This window comes from Pristiophorus japonicus, chromosome 7, assembly GCF_044704955.1.
Source record: "Pristiophorus japonicus isolate sPriJap1 chromosome 7, sPriJap1.hap1, whole genome shotgun sequence".
Classification (NCBI taxonomy): Eukaryota; Metazoa; Chordata; class Chondrichthyes; family Pristiophoridae; genus Pristiophorus; species Pristiophorus japonicus.
In genome coordinates, this window is record NC_091983.1 from 120154624 (window position 1) to 120175098 (window position 20475).

General features: G+C 43.6%; 1 protein-coding gene across 1 annotated transcript in view; it reads right to left on the bottom strand.

Annotated features, from left to right (window-relative positions):
- Nucleotides 1-20475, bottom strand: part of rnf217 (ring finger protein 217) — a 173527-nt gene that overhangs the window by 14228 nt on the left and 138824 nt on the right. Inside the window, exon 5 of the mRNA XM_070884453.1 lies at nucleotides 16739-16810. Within this exon, the coding sequence (XP_070740554.1) occupies nucleotides 16739-16810 (72 nt within the window). The remainder of the gene's footprint in view (nucleotides 1-16738; nucleotides 16811-20475) is intronic.

A 20475-nucleotide genomic window follows, 5' to 3' on the forward strand; every position in this document is an offset into this window, starting at 1 on the left:
ACAACCTGGAAACGCTGTTGCATTAGGGATGTTATTATTGATCATTTAGAATGCTTGGGCTTGATAGGGGATGCCCAACATGGCTTCAGAAAAGAGATCATATTTGATAAACCTAATGCAATTTTTGAAGTAGTCACTAGAATGGTGGATCAGGGAGATCCAGTAGATATCAATTTGGATTCCTGAGGAAAAACTTTTGATAAAAGAGCCACATGATGCACTTTGTTAAAATTAATTCACAGGTGTCAATAGTGGTACGATGAAATAGATAGCCAAATGGAATATTTTCAAAGGCTGGTTTTAAATGAGGTTGCTTGCTAATGGAATCCAGGGCTCAATTTTCCCCAAGACCATTTTCTGGCGTATTGCCAGAGTTGTGCCGCTTATTTAGGTCAGAAAATGCGCAAGAAAAACTTGTCTGAAGTTTCCCCGATGTTTATGCTGTAATCTGGAGCTGCGCAGCGTGGCTAGTCGCCTCGGGGGCTGCAGCCTGCGGCCTGCGCTGGAAAAAGGAGCCGGGCCTTCTGCGCATGCGCGGGGGGAAAAAGACTGACGTTCTTGATGTGGCTGAAATGGCTGCGCATGCGCAGTAGTGGCCTATCTCTCCCTCCCCCCTCACTGGGCACCAAGCCTTCAGATCAGCTGTCTGCGACCCTCTCCGGTCCCCGAGTGAGGTGCCTTCCTGGTCCGCTGTGGTGAGTACCATCCTGGTCCGCTGTGGCCCCCGAGTGCGTGCCAGTCAGTTTGCTCCCACCCCCGCCGAGCCTCTCCGGTTCTGAGTACATGCCAGTCCAGGTCCGCTCCGCTTCCCGCCCTTAGCCCAGGCCGAATGGCCTCCAATTTACTTACCTGTGCCGATTTCTTTAACTCTCTGCAAGGGTTTTCTCGAGAGGCCACATACGCTGGCCTAAGTAGAAATGGAGTAACTATCAGCTGGCCAAAGTTCCCTAAATGGCCAGAATTGGCGTAGGTGGTTGGTTACACCCCTTTTGAGGAAAAAAAAAACGTAACTAAATGAGTTACGCTGGTGCAAATTGATTGGGGAAACTGGGGATTTTTAAGCTAGGTCAGAAAAAGCAGCCTGCTTCAAAAAAAAACAGCGCAAATACTGGGGAAAATTGAGCTCCCAGTCTAGTGGGGTGTCCCAGTACTTGGAGCTATTTTTAATGCTCATTAATGATCTGGAGCAGTTATTAAACTTGTGGACGATACTAAATTGCGCAGTAGAATAAGCATGTTTGAAGAAGAAAACAGATTATAAATGCATTTGGATAGCTTGGCAAAGTGGACCAAAGTTGACAAATATCTTGCCATGTAGATGAAGTGTGTAATTATGTATATAGGTGTGTAGAATTTGGACATAGTACGAATGGGTGCAAGTTAAAGGCAACAGGGAGGGATAGAGACTTGCGACTGATCATTGACCATTATCTAAGGTTCAAAAGCATTGTCAGGACTGAACAGGATCTTGAACTGTACTGTTTGGACTGTTCCAATTAAAAACTGGGGGCACAATAATAGTGTTATACAAGGCTTTAGCGAGATCTGATCTGGAGCATTGTGTATAATTTTGACCTCGGACCTTCAGAAGGATATTGTGGCTTCCGAGAGGGTAGAAAGGACAATACCTGACACAAGTACATTGTCCCACGGTGCTATTAATTTCTCATTTACATTTTCATACATAGTGTTCAGTGTTAAAAGGATTACTGCCTTTATGAACAAATGTTTGCTTATTTTCTTTTAATTGGAGGGAAAAGAGCCAAAAACATTGTGCCTCATTACATCAAAAGGAAATGTGATCCATTTCAATGCAAACTAAATTATTGTATTATGTGTTTGAAAAAAAAGAGAAAAAGGAGTTTGCCGAACATTTTCATGAAGGCAGTGTCTTTTTAATAACTTACAGAAAATTATTTGCTTGTATAAATAATCACATTTGAAAATACAAAAAAAAAATCAGTATTTAATAGGGATCTCAATTTTGCCACTCTGATTATACAGGACTGGAGAAGCCACAATTTTTAATAACTGTAGATGGCGCTATTGCAAAATCACATTTTATTTTGTATTAAAACAGTAGCAGTTGGCCAACCTATTCTTGTCAGAACCTCAAAACTAGAACTCTTTGCCTCTGTCTTCCTTCTTTGTATAACCTTCATGTTTTTAAAACTCAAATTTAATCATTACTTAATGAATTGTCTCGTCTTCCCTCCTATGCTTTTCAACCTTGGTGGTGTCCTGTACCATCCAACCTAAACTTTAACCTTGGTTTCTCATTAAAAAAAACTCCAGACTGAATTTGTAATGGCGTTGCTGCAGCTGACCGCAACTGAAAATACCTCATATCTTCAGCTCCACTCCTGGTACTCAGTACTCAAAATACTATACTTTAATCATTTCCTTTCATGTGCCCTATAAGAGTATTTGTCTCTTTCATTGTGCAAAGGAACAATATACAAATTAGAGAAACTTTTAGTGTACCTCGAGCATTATTGCCCCCTGTTGATATATTAGATAAACCAAAGAAAGAAAAAAATGCATTTATATAGTGCTTTCCGCGACCTCAGGTCTTCCCAAAGTGCTTTATAGCTCATGAAGTACTTTTGAAGTGTTGTCATTTATGTAATGTAGGAAACACAACAGCCAATTTAGACACAGCAAGATCTTACCAACAGCATAAACAGCACCTCTGACAGTGCAGCACTCAGTCCTGCACTGAAATGTCAGCCTGAATTATGTGCTCAAGTCTCTGGAGTGGAGCTTGAACCCATGACCTTCTGACACAGAGATGAGACTTCTAACACCAAGTCAAAACTATGAAGACTTTTGCAGACTGCAATATCGACGTACTTGCTCCGTTTCGCCCCTCTACTTACTTGACTGGGAACAACCCATTCTCAATAACCACCAACCCATTAGCAATCTCTACTTGGTTTTACATAACTTACTCTAAAGAGGTAAGGGACAGCATAAAACTAAAAGAAAAAGCAAACAAAAATGCAAAAAATAGCACAGATCCTGGTGAATGGGAAAGATACAAAGAGCAGCAAGGGGTCACAAAACAAATAGTAAGAACTATAAAAAGGGAGTATGATGGGAAGCTTGCAAGTTATATCAAAATCAACACTAATTTTTTTTAAAATTATATTAGGAAAAAGAGGGTAGTCAGGAGCAATGTTGGCCCTTTAAAAACCGAAAGTGGTAATATGATCAATGATAATAAAGAAATGGTGGACATTGCATCAGTATTAACAGTATATAACAGTGTTGATATTTGATGTCTTCAAGATAAGAGACTAATTGATGTCCTGTTTCTGACTGCTCCATTTTTGATCGGGACAGAGGAGCAGTGAGAGATCGGGACCCAGGAGCATTGTGATCGGGGTCCAGGAGAGGCAAAGGTTTGGGGCCCAGGAGAGCCGAGGACCCAGGATAGCACGGGCCAGCACACACTGCGATCTATGGATATTAGGAGTATGCGTGCACACTAGGTCCGTGCAGCAGAGCTTGGTCTCCAATCGTCTTGGTTAACCTTTGCCACTGGATCAAGACCTAGCTCTGTCAAGCCCATGTGGTGGCTGGTGTGCAGCGGCCACCCCACGTTAAAAGAATCCATGCACAGGCATCTTCCACCCTTCAGTATGTAGTTCGAGACCTAGAATGTCAGGTCCCTCATTGAAACATCTGTGAACTCATCCCTTTTTGGTGTGGAAGCAGGTCATCCTCAGAATGGCAGGCAGTGACTAGTGGGGTACCGCAAGGTTCTGTGCTGGGGCCCCAGCTGTTTACACTGTACATTATTTAGACGAGGGAATTAAATGTAGTATCTCCAAATTTGCGGATGACACTAAGTTGGGTGGCAGTGTGAGCTGCGAGGAGGATGCTATGAGGCTGCAGAACGACTTGGATAGGTTAGGTGAGTGGGCAAATGCATGGCAGATGAAGTATAATGTGGATAAATGTGAGGTTATCCACTTTGGTGGTAAAAACAGAGAGACAGACTATTATCTGAATGGTGACAGATTAGGAAAAGGGGAGGTGCAAAGAGACCTGGGTGTCATGGTACATCAGTCATTGAAGGTTGGCATGCAGGTACAGCAGGCGGTTAAGAAAGCAAATGGCATGTTGGCCTTCATAGCGAGGGGATTTGAGTACAGGGGCAGGGAGGTGTTGCTACAATTGTACAGGGCCTTGGTGAGGCCACACCTGGAGTATTGTGTACAGTTTTGGTCTCCTAACCTGAGGAAGGACATTCTTGCTATTGAGGGAGTGCAGCGAAGGTTCACCAGACTGATTCCCGGGATGGCGGGACTGACCTATCAAGAAAGACTGGATCAACTGGGCTTGTATTCACTGGAGTTCAGAAGAATGAGAGGGGACCTCATAGAAACGTTTAAAATTCTGACGGGGTTAGACAGGTTAGATGCAGGAAGAATGTTCCCAATGTTGGGGAAGTCCAGAACCAGGGGACACAGTCTAAGGATAAGGGGAAGCCATTTAGGACTGAGATGAGGAGGAATTTCTTCACCCAGAGAGTGGTGAACCTGTGGAATTCTCTACCACAGAAAGTTGTTGAGGCCAATTCACTAAATATATTCAAAAAGGAGTTAGATGAAGTCCTTACTACTAGGGGAATCAAGGGGTATGGTGAGAAAGCAGGAATGGGGTACTGAAGTTGCATGTTCAGCCATGAACTCATTGAATGGCGGTGCAGGCTAGAAGGGCCGAATGGCCGACTCCTGCATCTATTTTCTATGTTTCTATGATACGAGAGACTGCCTAATACTATTAACAGTAGAGGAAGAGGATAGCACGCCAGAAATCCCAAGGAAACTAATATTGAATCAGGGACAGAGACTCAAATTAAAATTAATGCAAGTAAAATAACAGTAATGAAGAAAATAATGGCTTTCCATCCCAGGTTTTAAAGGAATAGGTGAGCACTTTGCAGATGCCCCAATTATAATCTTCCAAAGTTCTCTCGATTCAGAAATCGTTATTTTAGATTGGAAAATTGCGCATATCACTCCACTATTTAAGAATGGCGAGAGAGAGAAACCAGGGAATTATAATTAGCCTAACATCTGTTGCTGGGAAATTGTTAGAGTCTATAATTAAGGATAGGGTGACTGAACACCTCAAAAATGTTCAGTTGATTCGAGAGAGCCAACATGGATTTGTGAAAGGTAGGTCATGCCTGACAAACATGACTGAATTTTTTGAGGAGGTGACTAAAGTAGTGGACAGGGGAATGTCTATGGATGTTATTTATATGGACTTCGAGACTGTTAACTAAGGTAGTAGCCCACGGAATTGAGGGCAAATTGTTGACTGGTTAGGAAATTGGCTGAGTGTCAGGACTCAGGCAGGAGGGATAACAGGTAGGTATTCAAATTGGCAGGACGCGCAGTAGTGTCCCACATGGATCTGTGTTGCGGCCTCAACTATTTACTGTATTTATTAATGATTTAGATGATGGCATAGAAAGTCATATATCCAAATTTGCCGATGACAAAGATAGGCGGCATTGTCGGCAGTGTAGATGAAAGAATAAAATTACAAATGGATAACGACAGATTAAGTAAATGGATTTCAATGTAGGCAAATGTGAGGTCATCCACTTTGGACCTAAAAAGGTTAGAACAGGATACTTTCTAAATGGTGAAAAGCTAAAAACAATGGATGTCCAAAGAGACTTGGGGGTCCAGGTGCAAAGATCATTAAAATGTCATCAACAGGTATGGAAAATAATCAAAAAGACTAAAGGAATGCTGCCCTTTACATCTTGAGGACTAGAATACAAGGGGTTAGAAGTTATACTGCAGCTATACAAAGCACTGGTTAGACCACACCTGGAGTACTGTGAGCAGTTCTGGGCAGCACACCTTGGGAAGGATATATTGACCTTGGAGGGAGTGCCGCGTAGGTTTACCAAAATGATACCCGGACTTCAAGGGTTGAGTTACGAGGAGGGATTACACAAATTGGGGTTGTATTCTCCAGAATCTAGAAGGTTAAGGGGTGATCAGTACGAAGTTTTCAACATATTAAGGGGAACAGATAGGGTAGATAGAGATAAACTATTTCTGCTGGTTGGGTATTCTAGGACTAGGGGGCAAAGTCTAAAAATTAGAGCCAGACCTTTCAGGAGTAAAATTAGAAAACACTTCTACACACAAGGGTGGTAGAAGTTTGGAACTCTCTTCCACAAATGGCAATTGATGCTAGATCAATTGTTAATTTTAAATCTGAGATTGAAAGCTTTTTGTTAACCAAGGTATTAAGGGATATGGGCCAAAGGCAGGTATATGGAGTTAGGTCGCAGATCAGCCATGATCTCAGTGAATGGTGGAACAGGCTCAAGGGGCTCAATGGCCTACTCCTGTTCCTATGTTACTGTGTGACAATTGAGATCAACTAAATCAGTATAGACTGGTAATGTAATGTGGCATCTTCCACTCTCTATGACTCACTACTTCTTTTCTAAATTCACTCACCCATTCACTGCATCATACCCTGTAGCTCTTCAATCCATTATGAGATTTGACATTTGCAATCAGAATCTTGTTTTTGTTTGGATATTGTATTTAAACAAACCATCACGTGAATAGGTTACTCTGCCTAGAACAAGCTCAGAACCAACCTATCTTGATTACGATAAGACTCTGTTGCATGCATGTATATTTTACTTTGGTTTCCAGGATGGTTATTCAGATTTTTCTAGCCCCCAAAAAAATCAGGTGTTCTGATCAGATCAAAACAAACATGCAAGACATATAATGAGGCACAAGTAACATTTTTTAAAATGGCTCAGTTGGTGAGAACCAAGAGGATGAGAGTTAATGAAGCTGACTTTCTTGTCACTTTAGTTCTTGCTCCGCCCCCCTGAAAGTACCCTGACCTTTAGAAGGTATGCTAATGAGCTGCTCCCACTGCTCAACTAAATATTAGGAAGATCGAAGCCATTGTTTTCGGTTCCCACCACAAACTCCATTCCCTAGCCACTGACTCCATCTCTCTCCCCAACTTCTGTCTGAGGCTGAACCCTACTGTTCACAACCTTGCTGCCATATTTGACCCCGAAATGAGATTTTGACCATATAACTGCACCATAACTAAGATCGCCTTTTTTCACCTCCGTAACATCGGCTATCTCCATCCTTGCCTCAGCTCATCCGCTGCTGAAGCCCTCATCCGTGCCTTCGTTACCTCTAGACTTGACTATTCCAACACACTCCTGGCTGGCCTCCCACATTCTCCCCAACGTAAACTTGTGATCCAAAACTCAGCTGCCAGTGTCCTAACTCCCACCAAGTTCTGCTCACCCATCACCCTTATGCTCACTGACCTACATTGGCTCCCGGTTAAGCAATGCTTCGATTTCAAAATTCTCATCCTTGTTTGCAATTCCCTCCATGGCCTCGCCCCTCTCTATCTCTGTAATCTCCTTTAGCTCCACAACGCTCTCCCCCTGCCCCGGAGATATCTGCGCTCCTCTAATTCTGCCCTCCTCTAATTCTGCCCTCTTGAGCATCCCAGATTATAATCGCTCAACCATTGTTTGCCTACACCCTAAGCTTTGGAATTCCCTGCCTAAACCTATCCGCCTCTCTTTCCTCCTTTAAACACTCCTTAAAACCTACCTCTTTGATCAAGCTTTTAGTCACCTGCCCTAATTTCTCCTTATGTGGCTCGGTGTCAAAATATTTGTGTCATAATACTCCTGTGAAATGCCTTGGGACACTTCACTACATTAAAGGCGCTATATAAATACAAGTTGTTGTTGTTCTGATTGTGCTGCATTTGAGCTGGTTAAAAATGCAGGATTTACTGTATTACCACCGGGGGTTATCATTGACTTCTACTTTGCGGAGCTCTGCATAAAAAAGCATTTCTTCCCTAATGCCATTAGAGGCAGTACGTAGCACCAATGCAGTTTAAAAAAAATAATTCTTGGGATATGATGGTGTCGCTGGCAAGGCCGGCATTTGTTGGCCACCCCTAGTTGCCCCAAAAAGGTGGTGGTGGGCCTAGCTCATGTGGTGAAGGTACTTCCACAGTGCTATTAGAGAGGGAGTTCTAGGATTTTGATCCAGCGACAGTGAAGGAACAACCATACATGTCCAATTCAGGATGGTGTATGATTTGAAGGGGAATTTGGAGGTGATGGTGTTCCCTTGCACCTCCAGCCCTTGTACTTCTCGGAGTTGGAGATCGTGGGTTTGGGAGGTGCTGCTAAGAATGCATGGTGATTTGTTCAATGCATCCTGTTGATAGTAAACACTGCAGCCATGGTACACTGCTGGTGGAGGGGTTGGATATTTAAGCTAGTGGATAAAGTACTGATCAAGCAGACTGCTTTGTCAAGGATGGTGTTGAACTTGGGGGACGTGGCCTTGGTAATGCATTTGAATGTTGATTAGGCTCTCTCTTGTTGGAGATGGTCATTGCCTGGCACTTGTGTGTCACAAATGTTACTTGCCACTTATCACATCAAGCCTGGATGTTTTCCAGGTCTTGCTGCATGCAGGAATGGACTGCCACATTATCTGAGGAGTTGCAAATGGAACTGAACACTGTGCTACCATCAGCGAACATCCCCATTTCTGACCTTATGTTGGAGGGACACAACAGAATAGAACATAAACCTGACAGCATTATTATCACACTTGCAGTAGTACTGTAGATTAAATATAGCAATGGTAGCAAGCTGAAATCCAGCACAGGCAAAAGATATTGCAGCAGTTCATCTGTAGTCCCTCTAGGTTAAATGTTAGTTGTAGAGGAGAGTAATCTAAGGATAGAAGGAAGTTAGCGCCACTATTTTTTTGTGCTTAATTTCTCTCCATCAAGCCCAGACATTCTGTCATAGTTTACTAATTCCCTTGTTTGCTGGCTTACAAATTTCCACAACCGAGCACAAATTGAGGAAACTAGCCAACCTGCATTCAGATAGTGTGTGCCAGGAAGTCTATGGTTAAAAAAAAGTTCTCCTTGTAAAATAAGGCCAAACTTGAAACTTGCTGTTAATAACAGGAAGTCACTCTTTAAACCTTAGAATTTCCTGCTTGCACTTACTCCAGAACTGGAGTTTGTTGTGAAAAGATCAAGAACTCAGCACCACTTATTATTTTTCTGTCTCTTCACATTTTTAACATCTGATTTTATTGTTCATCTAACCTAAAGGGAACACAGATTTTATTGGATACACAAAGTTCCTCCTCACAAAAAAAAGGCTTGGCTCCCAAACAGTGCTTTATTGCAAGAATGGAATCTACTCAAGTGCACTTCAATACTTTCTCTGCAGTTACTTGTGGATTACAGAAGAAATATTTGTACAAGCTTCCACAAAATACATATAATGGCCCAGAAGTCATGGCCTCCCCGGGTCTGTACGGAGTGTGTATGGACCCGGGAAGGCATCGCATGCGCATGCGCTGAAAACCTTTTTTTTCCGATCGGGCAAGCTTGACAAATCCTCCGCAGGTCGGGAGCTGCAACATTTGCAAGGGCAAGGTTGCAGTATTTACCCATATCTTGACCAGCAAATGTCCTGAAAACTCTTGCGCCTGATAAAAGCAGGCACATAGTCTTCTTTTACAGGCGGAGGAGTTTTAAAACACACAAAAACATAATAAAATAAAATTTAAAAAACGCATTTTATTGTTAAAAACCCTGCCCACTACGGTAAATTTATTTTAAACCATAATTTTAAAAACTTTTTTTTTTTTAAATCAGAAAAAAAAAATTTCTAAGACATTTATTAACTTTAATTTCAATTAATTTTAAATTATGTGAGATGTGTTTTTTATTTTGGCGTTTAGTGTGTTTGTTTTTTTTTCTCGTTAATAGCAATGAGAACTCGTAGATACGGAGTTCTAATTGCTATTAATGAGAAAGCTGTGGAATACTGTACCTGATTACCCTTTGCGTGGGAACCTGGAGGACGGGAGCGCGCTCCGCAGCAGGGGAAGAGAAGGCCTTCCCACCGGAATCGCAGGCTCCTCTGGGACCACCAGGTACTTTCGTAAAAATTCTCCGGTCGGAGGCGTTCGTTTGAAAGAAGTCTACGACCAGAATTTCAGGGCCACGAGGTTTAACGAAAAAATTATAGATCAGGACAGGATAAACCAGTAATTGTTTCATCATCATCATCATCATCATCATAGGCAGTCCCTCGAAATCGAGGAAGACTTGCTTCCACTCCTGAAGTGAGTTCTTTGGTGGCCGAACAGTCCAACACAAGAGCCACAGACCCTGTCAAAGATGGGACAGATAATCATCGGGGGAAGGGGGCAGGGGGGGGTTGGTGGCACTGATTTACCACATGCTCCTTCCGTTGCTTGCGCCTGGTCTCTTCATGCTCCCAGCGTTGAGATTCGAAGAGCTCAACGCCCTCCCGGATGCACTTTCTCCACCTAGGGCGGTCTTCGGCCAAGGTCTCCCAGGCGTCAGTGATGTTGCACTTCACCAGGGAGGCTTTGAGGGTGTCTTTGTACCATTTCTGCTGCCCACCTTTGGCTCATTTGCCATGAAGGAGCTCCACATATCGGCAGTTGTTTAGGGAGTCTCATGCCTGGCATGCGAACTAAGTAGCCTGCCCAGCGAAGCTGATCTAGCGTGGTCAGTGCTTCAATGCTGGGGATGTTAGCCTGGGCGAGGACACTTATGTTGGTGCATCTGTCCTCCCAGGGGATTTGCAGGATCTTGCGGAGACATCGTTGGTGATATATCTCCAGCGACTTGATATGTCTTCTGTAAGTCGTCCATGTCTCTGACCCATATAGGAGGGCGGGAATTACTACAGACCACGAGTTTGGTGGTAGGTTTGAGGGCTTGGTCTTCGAACACTCTTTTCCTCAGGCGGCCGAAGGCTGCACTGGCGCACTGGAGGCGATGTTGAATCTCTGCATCAATGTCTGCCTTTGTTGACAGTAACTGTTTAGAATAACACCAACCAACCTCCTTCCCTGTATTACCAACATACAGCCAGTATGTATTCCAATAATGACGTGGCATTTTCGTTAAATTAAATTAAACTACTGTGAGGAATGTGGTATCCTTTAACTGTCTGGACACAAGAGGGGTAGAAATTGGTATGCGTTTTGCACATTTTCTGGGTATAAAATGGGTGCAAAGTATATCAATTTAGAAGTTGTCTGCCTGCGCTCAATCGATGCAGGGGTTGGCACCACTGCTAAATTCATGGGGACCATTTTTAAGGGGTCTCAGGCAGTAGCCTATAAAAGAAAGGTGGGAGGGGGAGGTGGGCTCTTTAAATCATAGAATTATAGAAATTTTCCCCACAGGAAGCCATTCGACCCATCATGTGCTGGCCGAAAAAGAGCTATCCAGCCTAATTCCATTTTCCAGCTCTTGATCCGTAGCCTTGTAGGTTATGGCACTTTAAGTGCATATCCAAGTACTTTTTAAGTGTGACAAGTGTTTCTGTTTCTACCACCCTTTCAGGCAGTGAGTTCCAGACCTCGACCTTACTTAAAATCTATGCCCCCTGATTATTAACCTCTCTGCAAAGGGAAATAGGTCCTTCCAATTACTTTATCTGGGCCTCTAAATTTTATACACCTCAATCAAGGTGCCCCTCAGCCTCCTCTGTTCCAAAGAAAACAACCCCACCCTATCCAATCTTTCCTCATAGCTAAAATTCTCCAGTCCTGGCAACATCCTCATAACTCTTCTCTGTACCCACTCCAGTGCAATCACATATTTCCTGTAATGTGGTGACCAGAACTGTACACAGTGCTCTAGCTGTGGTTTAATGAGTGTTTTTTTTTTTTACAGTTCAAGCATAACCTCCCTGCTCTTATATTCTATGCTTCGGCTAATAAAGGAAAGTATCCCATATGTTTTCTTAACCACCTTATCTACCTGTCCTGCTACCTTCAGGGATAAGAACATAAGAACATAAGAAATAGGAACAGGAGTAGGCCATGACTCAGCTTCACTTTCCCGCCCGCTCCCCATAACCCCTTATCGGTTAAGAAACTGTCTATTTTGGTCTTAAATTTATTCAATGTCCCAGCTTCCACAGCTCTCTGGGGCAGCGAATTCCACAGATTTACAACCCTCAGAGAAGAAATTTCTACTCATCTCTGTTTTAAATGGGCGCCCCCTTATTCTAAGATCATGCCCTCTAAGTTCTTGTCTCCCCCATCAGTGGGAACATCCTCTCTGCATCCACCTTGTCAAGCTCCCTCACAATCTTATACATTTCAATAAGATCTCCTCTCATTCTTCTGAATTCCAATGAGTAGAGGCCTTTCCTATACTCAACCTTTCCTCACAAGTCAACCCCCTCAACTCCGGAATCAACCCAGTGAACCTTCTCTGAACTGCTTCCAAAGCAAGTATATCCTTTCGTAAATATGGAAACCAAAGTTGCACGCAGTATTCCAGGTGTGGCCTCATCAATACCTTGTATAGCTGTAGCAAGACTTCCCTGCTTTTATACTCCATCCCCTTTGCAATAAAGGCCAAGATACCATTGGTCTTCCTAATCACTTGCTGTACCTGCATACTACCCTTTTGTGTTTCATGCACAAGTACCCCCAGGTCCCGCTGTAGTGCGACACTTTGCAATCTTTCTCCATTTAAATAATAACTTGCTCTTCGATTTTTTCTGCCAAAGTGCATGACCTCACACTTTCCAACATTATATTTCATCTGCCAAATTTTTGCCCACTCACTTAGCCTGTCTATGTCCTTTTGCAGATTTGTGTGTCCTCCTCACACATTGCTTTTCCTCCCATCTTTGTATCATCGGCAAACTTGGCTACGTTACACTCAGTCCCTTCTTCCAAGTCGTTAATATAGATTGTAAATAGTTGGGGTCCCAGCACTGATCCCTGCGGCACCCCACTAGTTACTGCTGGCAACCAGAGAATGAATCATTTATCCCGACTCTCTGTTCTCTGTTAGTTAGCCAATCCTCTATCCATGCTACTATACTACCCCCAACCACGTGAACTTTTATCTTGTGCAGTAACCTTTTATGTAGCACCTTGTCAAATGCCATCTGGAAGTCCAAATACATCACATCCATTAGTTCCCCTTCTCCACCCTGTTCGTTACATCCTCAAAGAACTCCAGCAAATTTGTCAAACATGACTTCCCCTTCATAAATCCATGCTGACTCTGCCTGACCGAATTTTGCTTTTCCAAATGTTCTGTTGCTGCTTCTTTAATAATGAACTCCAACATTTTCCCAACCGCAGATGTTAGGCTAACTGGTCTATAGTTTCCTGCTTTTTGTCTGCCTCCTTTTTTTAAATAGGGGCGTTACATTTGTAGTTTTCCAATCTGCTGGGACCTCTCCAGAATCCAGGGAATTTTAGTAAATTACAACCAATGCATCCACAATCCCTGCCGCTAATTCTCTTAAGACCCTAGGATGCAAGCCATCAGGTCCGGGGATTTATCTGCCTTTAGTCCCATTATCTTACTGAGTAGCACTTCCTTAGTGATTGTGATTGTCTTAAGTACCTCTCCCCCCCCTTTCCCCCCCAATAGCCCCTTGACTATCTACTGTTGGAATATTGTTAGTGTCCTCTACTGTAAAGACTGATACAAAATATTTGTTCAGTGTTTCTGCCATCTCCATGTTCCCCATTACTAATTACCCAGTCTCATCCTCTAAGGGACCAACATTTACTTTAGCCACTCTTTTCCTTTTTATATACCTACAGAAACTCTTACTACCTGTTTTAATATTTGGTGCTAGGTTACTTTCATAGTCTATCTTCCCTTTCTTAATCATTTTTTTAGTCATTCTTTGCTGACTTTTAAAAGCCTCCCAGTCTCTGTCCTCCCATTAGTTTTGGCCACTTTGTATGCCCTTGTTTTTAATTGGATACCGTCCTTTATTTCTTTAGTTAGCCACGGATGGCTATGTTTTCTCTTACACCCTTTTCTCCTCACTGGAATATATTTTTCTTGAGAGTTGTGAAATATCTCTTTAAATGTACACCACTGTTCATCAACCGTCCTACACTTTAATCTATTTTCCCAGTCTACTTTACCCAACTCTGCCCTCATACCTTCATAGTCTCCTTTATTTAAGCTTAGTACACTGTGGACATGTAGATCTGTGGATATGCACTCCCAACGTCCCGCTGTTCCTCTACACTTCGCAGTACTCTACCATTTAATGTGCATTCCCTTGCCTCGTTAGCCCTCCCCAAATGCATTACCGCACACTTCTCTGGATTGAATTCCATTTGCCATTTTTCTGCCCACCTGACCAGTCCATTGATATCTTCCTGCAGTCTACATTGAATATATTTAAGGTGGAGATAGACAGATTTTTGAAAGATAAGGGAGTGAAGGGTTATGGGGAGCAGGCAGGGAAGTGGAGCTGAGCCCAACATCAGATCAGCCATGATCTTATTAAATGGCGGAGCAGGCTTGAGAGGTCAAAATGGCCTACTCCTGCTCCTATTTCTTATGTTCTTGTGTTATGTTCTTTCAGCTTTCTTCCTCACTATCAAACACACGGCCAATTTTTGTATCATCTGCAAACTTCTTAATCATGCCCCCTACACTGAAATCGAAGGGGCCGATTTTCATCAAGGCCTCCGCCCATCCAAGTGCCGCCGAGGTACCGGATGGTACTTTGGGTGGGATATTCATCACCGAGGTCCCTCAAAGGTCGTCGGGCAGCAAATGGACGACGTACGCCGCCAGTCTGGGCAGCAGCGGGCGGGAGGTCTCATTCTCGGCGGCAGAGGCGCTTGCTGCCCAAGTGCCACCGAGGATGGAGTCGGGCCCACGGAGGGTCGAAGACCTGAAAAAAAAATCGACTCTAAAAAATAAAAAAAACTATCCGAAGACCTTCAGGGGACCCCATCCAGGTAAGTTGCTGTTGAAAATTTAAAAAAAAATGTTCACTTACCTTTTTTTCAGCTTCTTCCTACTTATCGTCGGGGACAGACCAGCCTCCTTGCAGCGGTCCACCCCTGTTCTGCCGCCGAGTCCCGCCCGCAGGAATCTGGGAGCTCGGCGGGCGGGAGATCAGTTGCGCCACTCGACCGTCCGCTGACGTCAGTGGGCGGTTCCTGGTGGCTCTCTCCTCCCGCCTGCTCCAGGCCACCTCTAAAGTGGCACTGGGCAGATCTTCAGGAGAAATGTCGCCGGCAGTGGGCGGTGTGATGATGAATTTTGGCCCCTAAATCATTGATGTATACCACAAAAAGCAAGGGACCGACGGAACCCCTGGAAACAGCTTTCCAGTCACAAATACATTCGTCGATCATTACCTTTTGCTTCCTGCCACTGAGCCAATTTGGATCCAACACTGCCACTTTCCCTTGGATCCCATGGGCTTTTACTTTTCTGAGCAGTCTGCCATGTCGGAACCTGTCAAAAACCTTGCTAAAATCCATGCACACTACATCAAATGCACTACCCTCATCAATGCTCCTTGTTACCTCCTCACAAAATTCAAATCAAGTTAGTCAGACATGACCTTCCCTTAATAATTCCATGCTGGCTGTCCTTGATTAATCCGTGCCTTTCTAAATGACAGTTCATAGTGTCCCACAGAATTTTTCCATAAATTTTCCCACCACCGAGGTTAGACTGACTGGTCTGCAATTACTCGGTCTATCCCTTTTTCCCTTTTTAAACAATGGTACAATGTTAGCAGTCTTCCAGTACCACATCTGTAGCCAGAGAGGATTGAAAAATGATGGTCAGAGCCTCCGCTATTTCCTTCCTTGCTTCTCTTAACAGCCTGGGATACATTTCATCCGGGCCTGCCTATTTATCTACTTTCAAAGATTTTAAACCCCTTCATACTTCCTCTCATCTCATATTTCCCACTCCTCCTCCTTAACTACAATGTCTGCATTGTCCCTCTCTTTTGGGACGACAGACCTTAAGAACCATACCTATGTCTTCTGCCTCCACACACAGGCTTCCTTTTTGGTCTCCAATAGGCCTTGCTCTTTCTTTAGTTATTCTCTTTCTCTTTATGTATTTATAAAACATCTATTAAATGTATTGAATACATTAATGAGGGGCCTAAGATCGGCTGAAAGACCCCTCTACAAAAATTGTTACCGATGAAAGGAGCAATTGTCAGGCCTGCCCTTCTGAGGATTCTTCCAGCGGCCCCCACTAAACCTTTCTGTGGAACCAGGAGGGGCAGAAGTGTCTCTCTCCCTCACCCCGCTCCCCCAACCCCACCTCCGCTGACTCCACAATCCTGGTGATCACATTGGCACCACCGCCTCCCGCCCCCCCCCCCCATTGCCCGATCCAACATCTCCTCCCAGAGCTTACCCGATAGCTGCTGCTGGCGGCCTTAAATCAATTTTTTTCATGAGGCGGGCTGTCTGTGATGGTGCCAAAGGCGCGTTAGCTCACCCCCAAGATGTAGGTAAGGCCAGAGGCCCAATTTTGGGACGATCTCTAGCCTCTCTGTTCTGGCGCTCGCTGAATACGGGCCCGGTCTAATTTCTACCCGAGTGCCCTTTGCAGCTTTTAAACTACAGGAATGCTTCTTCACGTAAAAAGTTGGCAGTGCCCGCAAATGTATAAATGGATGAGTCAAACACGTTGGACTTATGCAATAATCACTGTTACAAAGACATTTACGAGAAAATCTTTCATCTGAAGTCAAAGCACTTCAATGAACTTTCAAAACATTTATTAAAACCTTAATTCAATATTAACTGCATCAATGAAATCACAAAAGAAAGGCTCTATTCCTTACCTACTACAAATGCTATGGCTCCTAGTACCACCACCAAAACCAACATCAAGGGCGCAATCAATAACTTTCCAGCTGGAAAACAAAAAGTGTTACGTATTAGCACAATTATATATAAATACATATCCTTCCTTCCATAGATCACTCTAGAGATGAGACACAAATCTATTTATCTATGTGCAAAGAACCTGTACTATTAGAACTTCAGTGCACACAAAAAGGAAACATAGTATATTCTTGGCATTACATTTCAGTTCAGTTTACATGTCAAAATAGTGGCAGTCAACTTAGCATCATTTCTGCAGTAAAGATGATATTTTGAATATTACAAGTGGCACTTGCCTCTTTAAAAAAAATGGTCAACACATATTTTGTAAATTGTGTTGGAGTAGAAGGAGAAAGCTTAGTCTGTGGGACCTGCAAGGATTGATGCAATCATCTCTTCTCAGTTGCTTGCAAGGGTCCTACACAAAACAAGTCTGTTTTTCAATTTATCCTCTTTTCTGTCTCTTTTCTTCTCGACCTTCCTACTCTTCTGATGCTGTTGCGTCTTACTGATAAATAATTGCACAGGTAGGAGTCTCCCTCAGTGTCCATTCTTTACATGTAAGCTTGGGGTGATTAGTGTCTGCAAGCTATATAGGGGATAGGGAAACAGAGAGAGGATCATGACTGAACCCTTTCTATACTCCACACTTACGCACTTTCTGGCAAGACAGCAATTGGGAGCCTTGCCTGAATTATTGCTTTCTTTCTTCCCAGAGTACATAATTCCATGTCCTCCCCTTTGGAGAAAAATGGAAAGAATTAGCATTTTTGCAGCATTTCTCTGGACTACTCAAAGTGCAGCACAACCAAGGAATGGCTTGGGAGTCTAGAACCAGGGGTCACAAATCTCAGACTAAGGGGTCGGCCATTTAGGACTGAGATGTGCAGAAATCTCTTCACTCAGGTGAAGCTTTGGAATTCTCTATCCCAGAGGGCTGTGGAGGCTCAGTCGTTGAGTATATTCAAGAGAGAGATCAATAAAGTTTGGATATTAAGGGAACCAAGGGATACTGGGATAGTGCAGGAAAGTGAAGTTGAGTTGAAGATCAGCCATGATCTTATTGAATGGTGGAGCAGGCTCGAGGGGCCAAATGGTCTACTCCTGTTCCTATTTCTTATGAGCTTAAGAAATTGCTGAATGAAAAAGACCAAGGTCAATCTAGTTTGCCTTCTACCATCCTGTTAGTCACATGATACAAGAATAATGGAGTTGTTGACTAATTATGGCAATCAATCTCTATCAATTAGTCTACAACAGATCCAGAAACGAGGCGAGAAAAACCCCTAGTAGTGGAAAGCTTTGTGAACTATACAACAACAACAACAAGTATTTATATAGCGCCTTTAACGTAGTGAAACGTCCCAAGGCGCTTTACAGGAGTATTATGCGATAAAAATTTGACACCGAGCCACATAAGTAGAAATTAGCACAGGTGGAAGTGGCAGGTTTTAAGGAGCATCTTAAAGGAGGAAAGAGATGTAGAGAGGCAGAGAGGTTTGGGGAGGTAGTTCCAGAGCTTGGGTCCTCGGCAACAGAAGGCACAGCCACCAATGGTTGAGCGATTATAATCAGGGATGCTCAGGAGGACAGAATTAGAGGAGCGCAGGCATCTCAAGGGATTGTGGAGCTGGAGGAGATTACAGAGATGGGGTGAGGTGAGGCCATGAAGGGATTTGAAAATAAGAATGAGAATTTTATTTACATAGTAAATGGTGGGACACTGAGAAGTGTAGAGGAAGAGAGAGACCTTGGATCACCTCTAGTTTACATAGGGTAGCATGCGGGAGGCCAGCCGGGAGTGCTTTGGAATCGTCAAGTCTAGAGATAACAAAGGCATGGATGAGTGCTTCAGTAATGGATAAGCTGAGACAAGGGCGGAGCCGGCGAAGTTACGGAGATGGAAATAGGTGGTCTTAGTTATGCTGCAGATATGTGGTTGAAAACTCATTTCAGGATCAACTATAACACCAAGGTTGCGAACAGTGTAGTTCAGCCTCAGAAGTTGGGGAAAGGAATGGAGTCAGTGGCTAGGGAACAGAGTTTGTGGTGGGGACCGAGAACAATGGCTTTGGTCTTCCCAATATTCAACTGGAGAAAATTTTTGCTCATCTAGAATTGGATGTCGGACAAGCAGGCTGACAATTTAAGAGACCGTGCAGGGGTCGAGAGAAGTGGAAGTGATGTAGAGAGCTGGGCGGACTTGTGGAATCTGATGTCGTGTTTCGGATGATGTCGCCAAGGGGCAACACTAGATGAGAAATAGGACAGGGCCAATGATAGATCCTTGGGGGACAGCAGAGGGCGTGATGCAGGAGCGGGAAGAGAAGCCGTTGCAGGTGATTCTCGGCTACGATTAGATAGATAAGAATGGAACCAGGCAAGTGCAGAACAAAGTCACCTGTTCCTTCCAAGGATGCTTCACCTACCTTTTATCATGACTCATATACTGAAAGAAATCTACCAAATTTGCATTTGAATGAACAACTATCTGCTTCCATCATCTCCCTAGCACGCTTAGCCCATAGACTTACCACCCGCTCATTGAAATAATTTTTCTGCGGACTAGTTTTGAATTTAACCCCCCTTCAAGCGCAGGCCGTGTCTTCTGGTTCTAACTTTCTAGACAAGGTGAAACAGTTTGTCATGATTTACATTATCTAGTCCCTTTACAATCCTAAAAACAGCAGTCATATCACCTCTCAACCATCCCTTTTCCAGTGAGAACATGTCTAATCATAATCCAATTCCTCCATCCCTCCATCATTCTGGATGCTCTGTTCTGTATTCTTTCAATAGCTACAATATCCTTCTTGTACCATGGTGACCAGAACTGTATACCGTATTCTAAGAGTGGTCGCACCAATGATTTATAAAGTAGCAGGATTACTTTATTATTTTGGCTCAATATTGACCTTTAAATACTATCCAACATTGGATTGGTTTTACTCACTGCCACCGAGCATTGTTGTGATATTACTGTTAATTTGGACCCGCGGATCCCTTTCGTTTTCCATACACATTACGGTAGCGTAGTGATTATGTTACCGGACTCGTAATTCAGAGGCCTGGATAAATGATTTGGAAACAAGAGTTCAAATCCCACCATGACAACTGGGGAATTTAAATGCAGTCAATTAATAAATCTGGAATTAAAAAAGCTACTAATGGTGACCATGATACTATCGGATTATTGTAAAAAGGGACGGAAATCTGCCATCATTACCTGGTCTGGCCTATATACTATTCCAGACCAACACTAATGTGGTTGACTCTTAATTGCCCTCTGAAATGCCAAAATTGGGAGAGCTGTCCCACAGACTAGTCAAGCAACAGCCTGACATAATCATACTCTCAGAATCATACCTTTCAGCCAATGTCTCAGACGCCTCCATCACCATCCCTGGTTTGTCCTGTCCCACCAGAAGTGGCAGCACAGTGGTATACAGTCAGGAGGGACTGGCCCTGGGTGTCCTCAATATTGACTCTAGACCATATGAAGTCTCATGGCATCATGTCAAACCTGAGCAAGGAAACCTCCTGCTGATTACTACCTACCGCGCTCCCTCATCTGATGAATCATTACTCCTCCGTGTTGAGCACCACTTGGAAGAAGCACTAAGAGTAGCAAGGGCACAGAACGGACTCTAGGTGGGGGACTTCAATGTCCATCAGCAAGAGTGGCTCGGTAGCA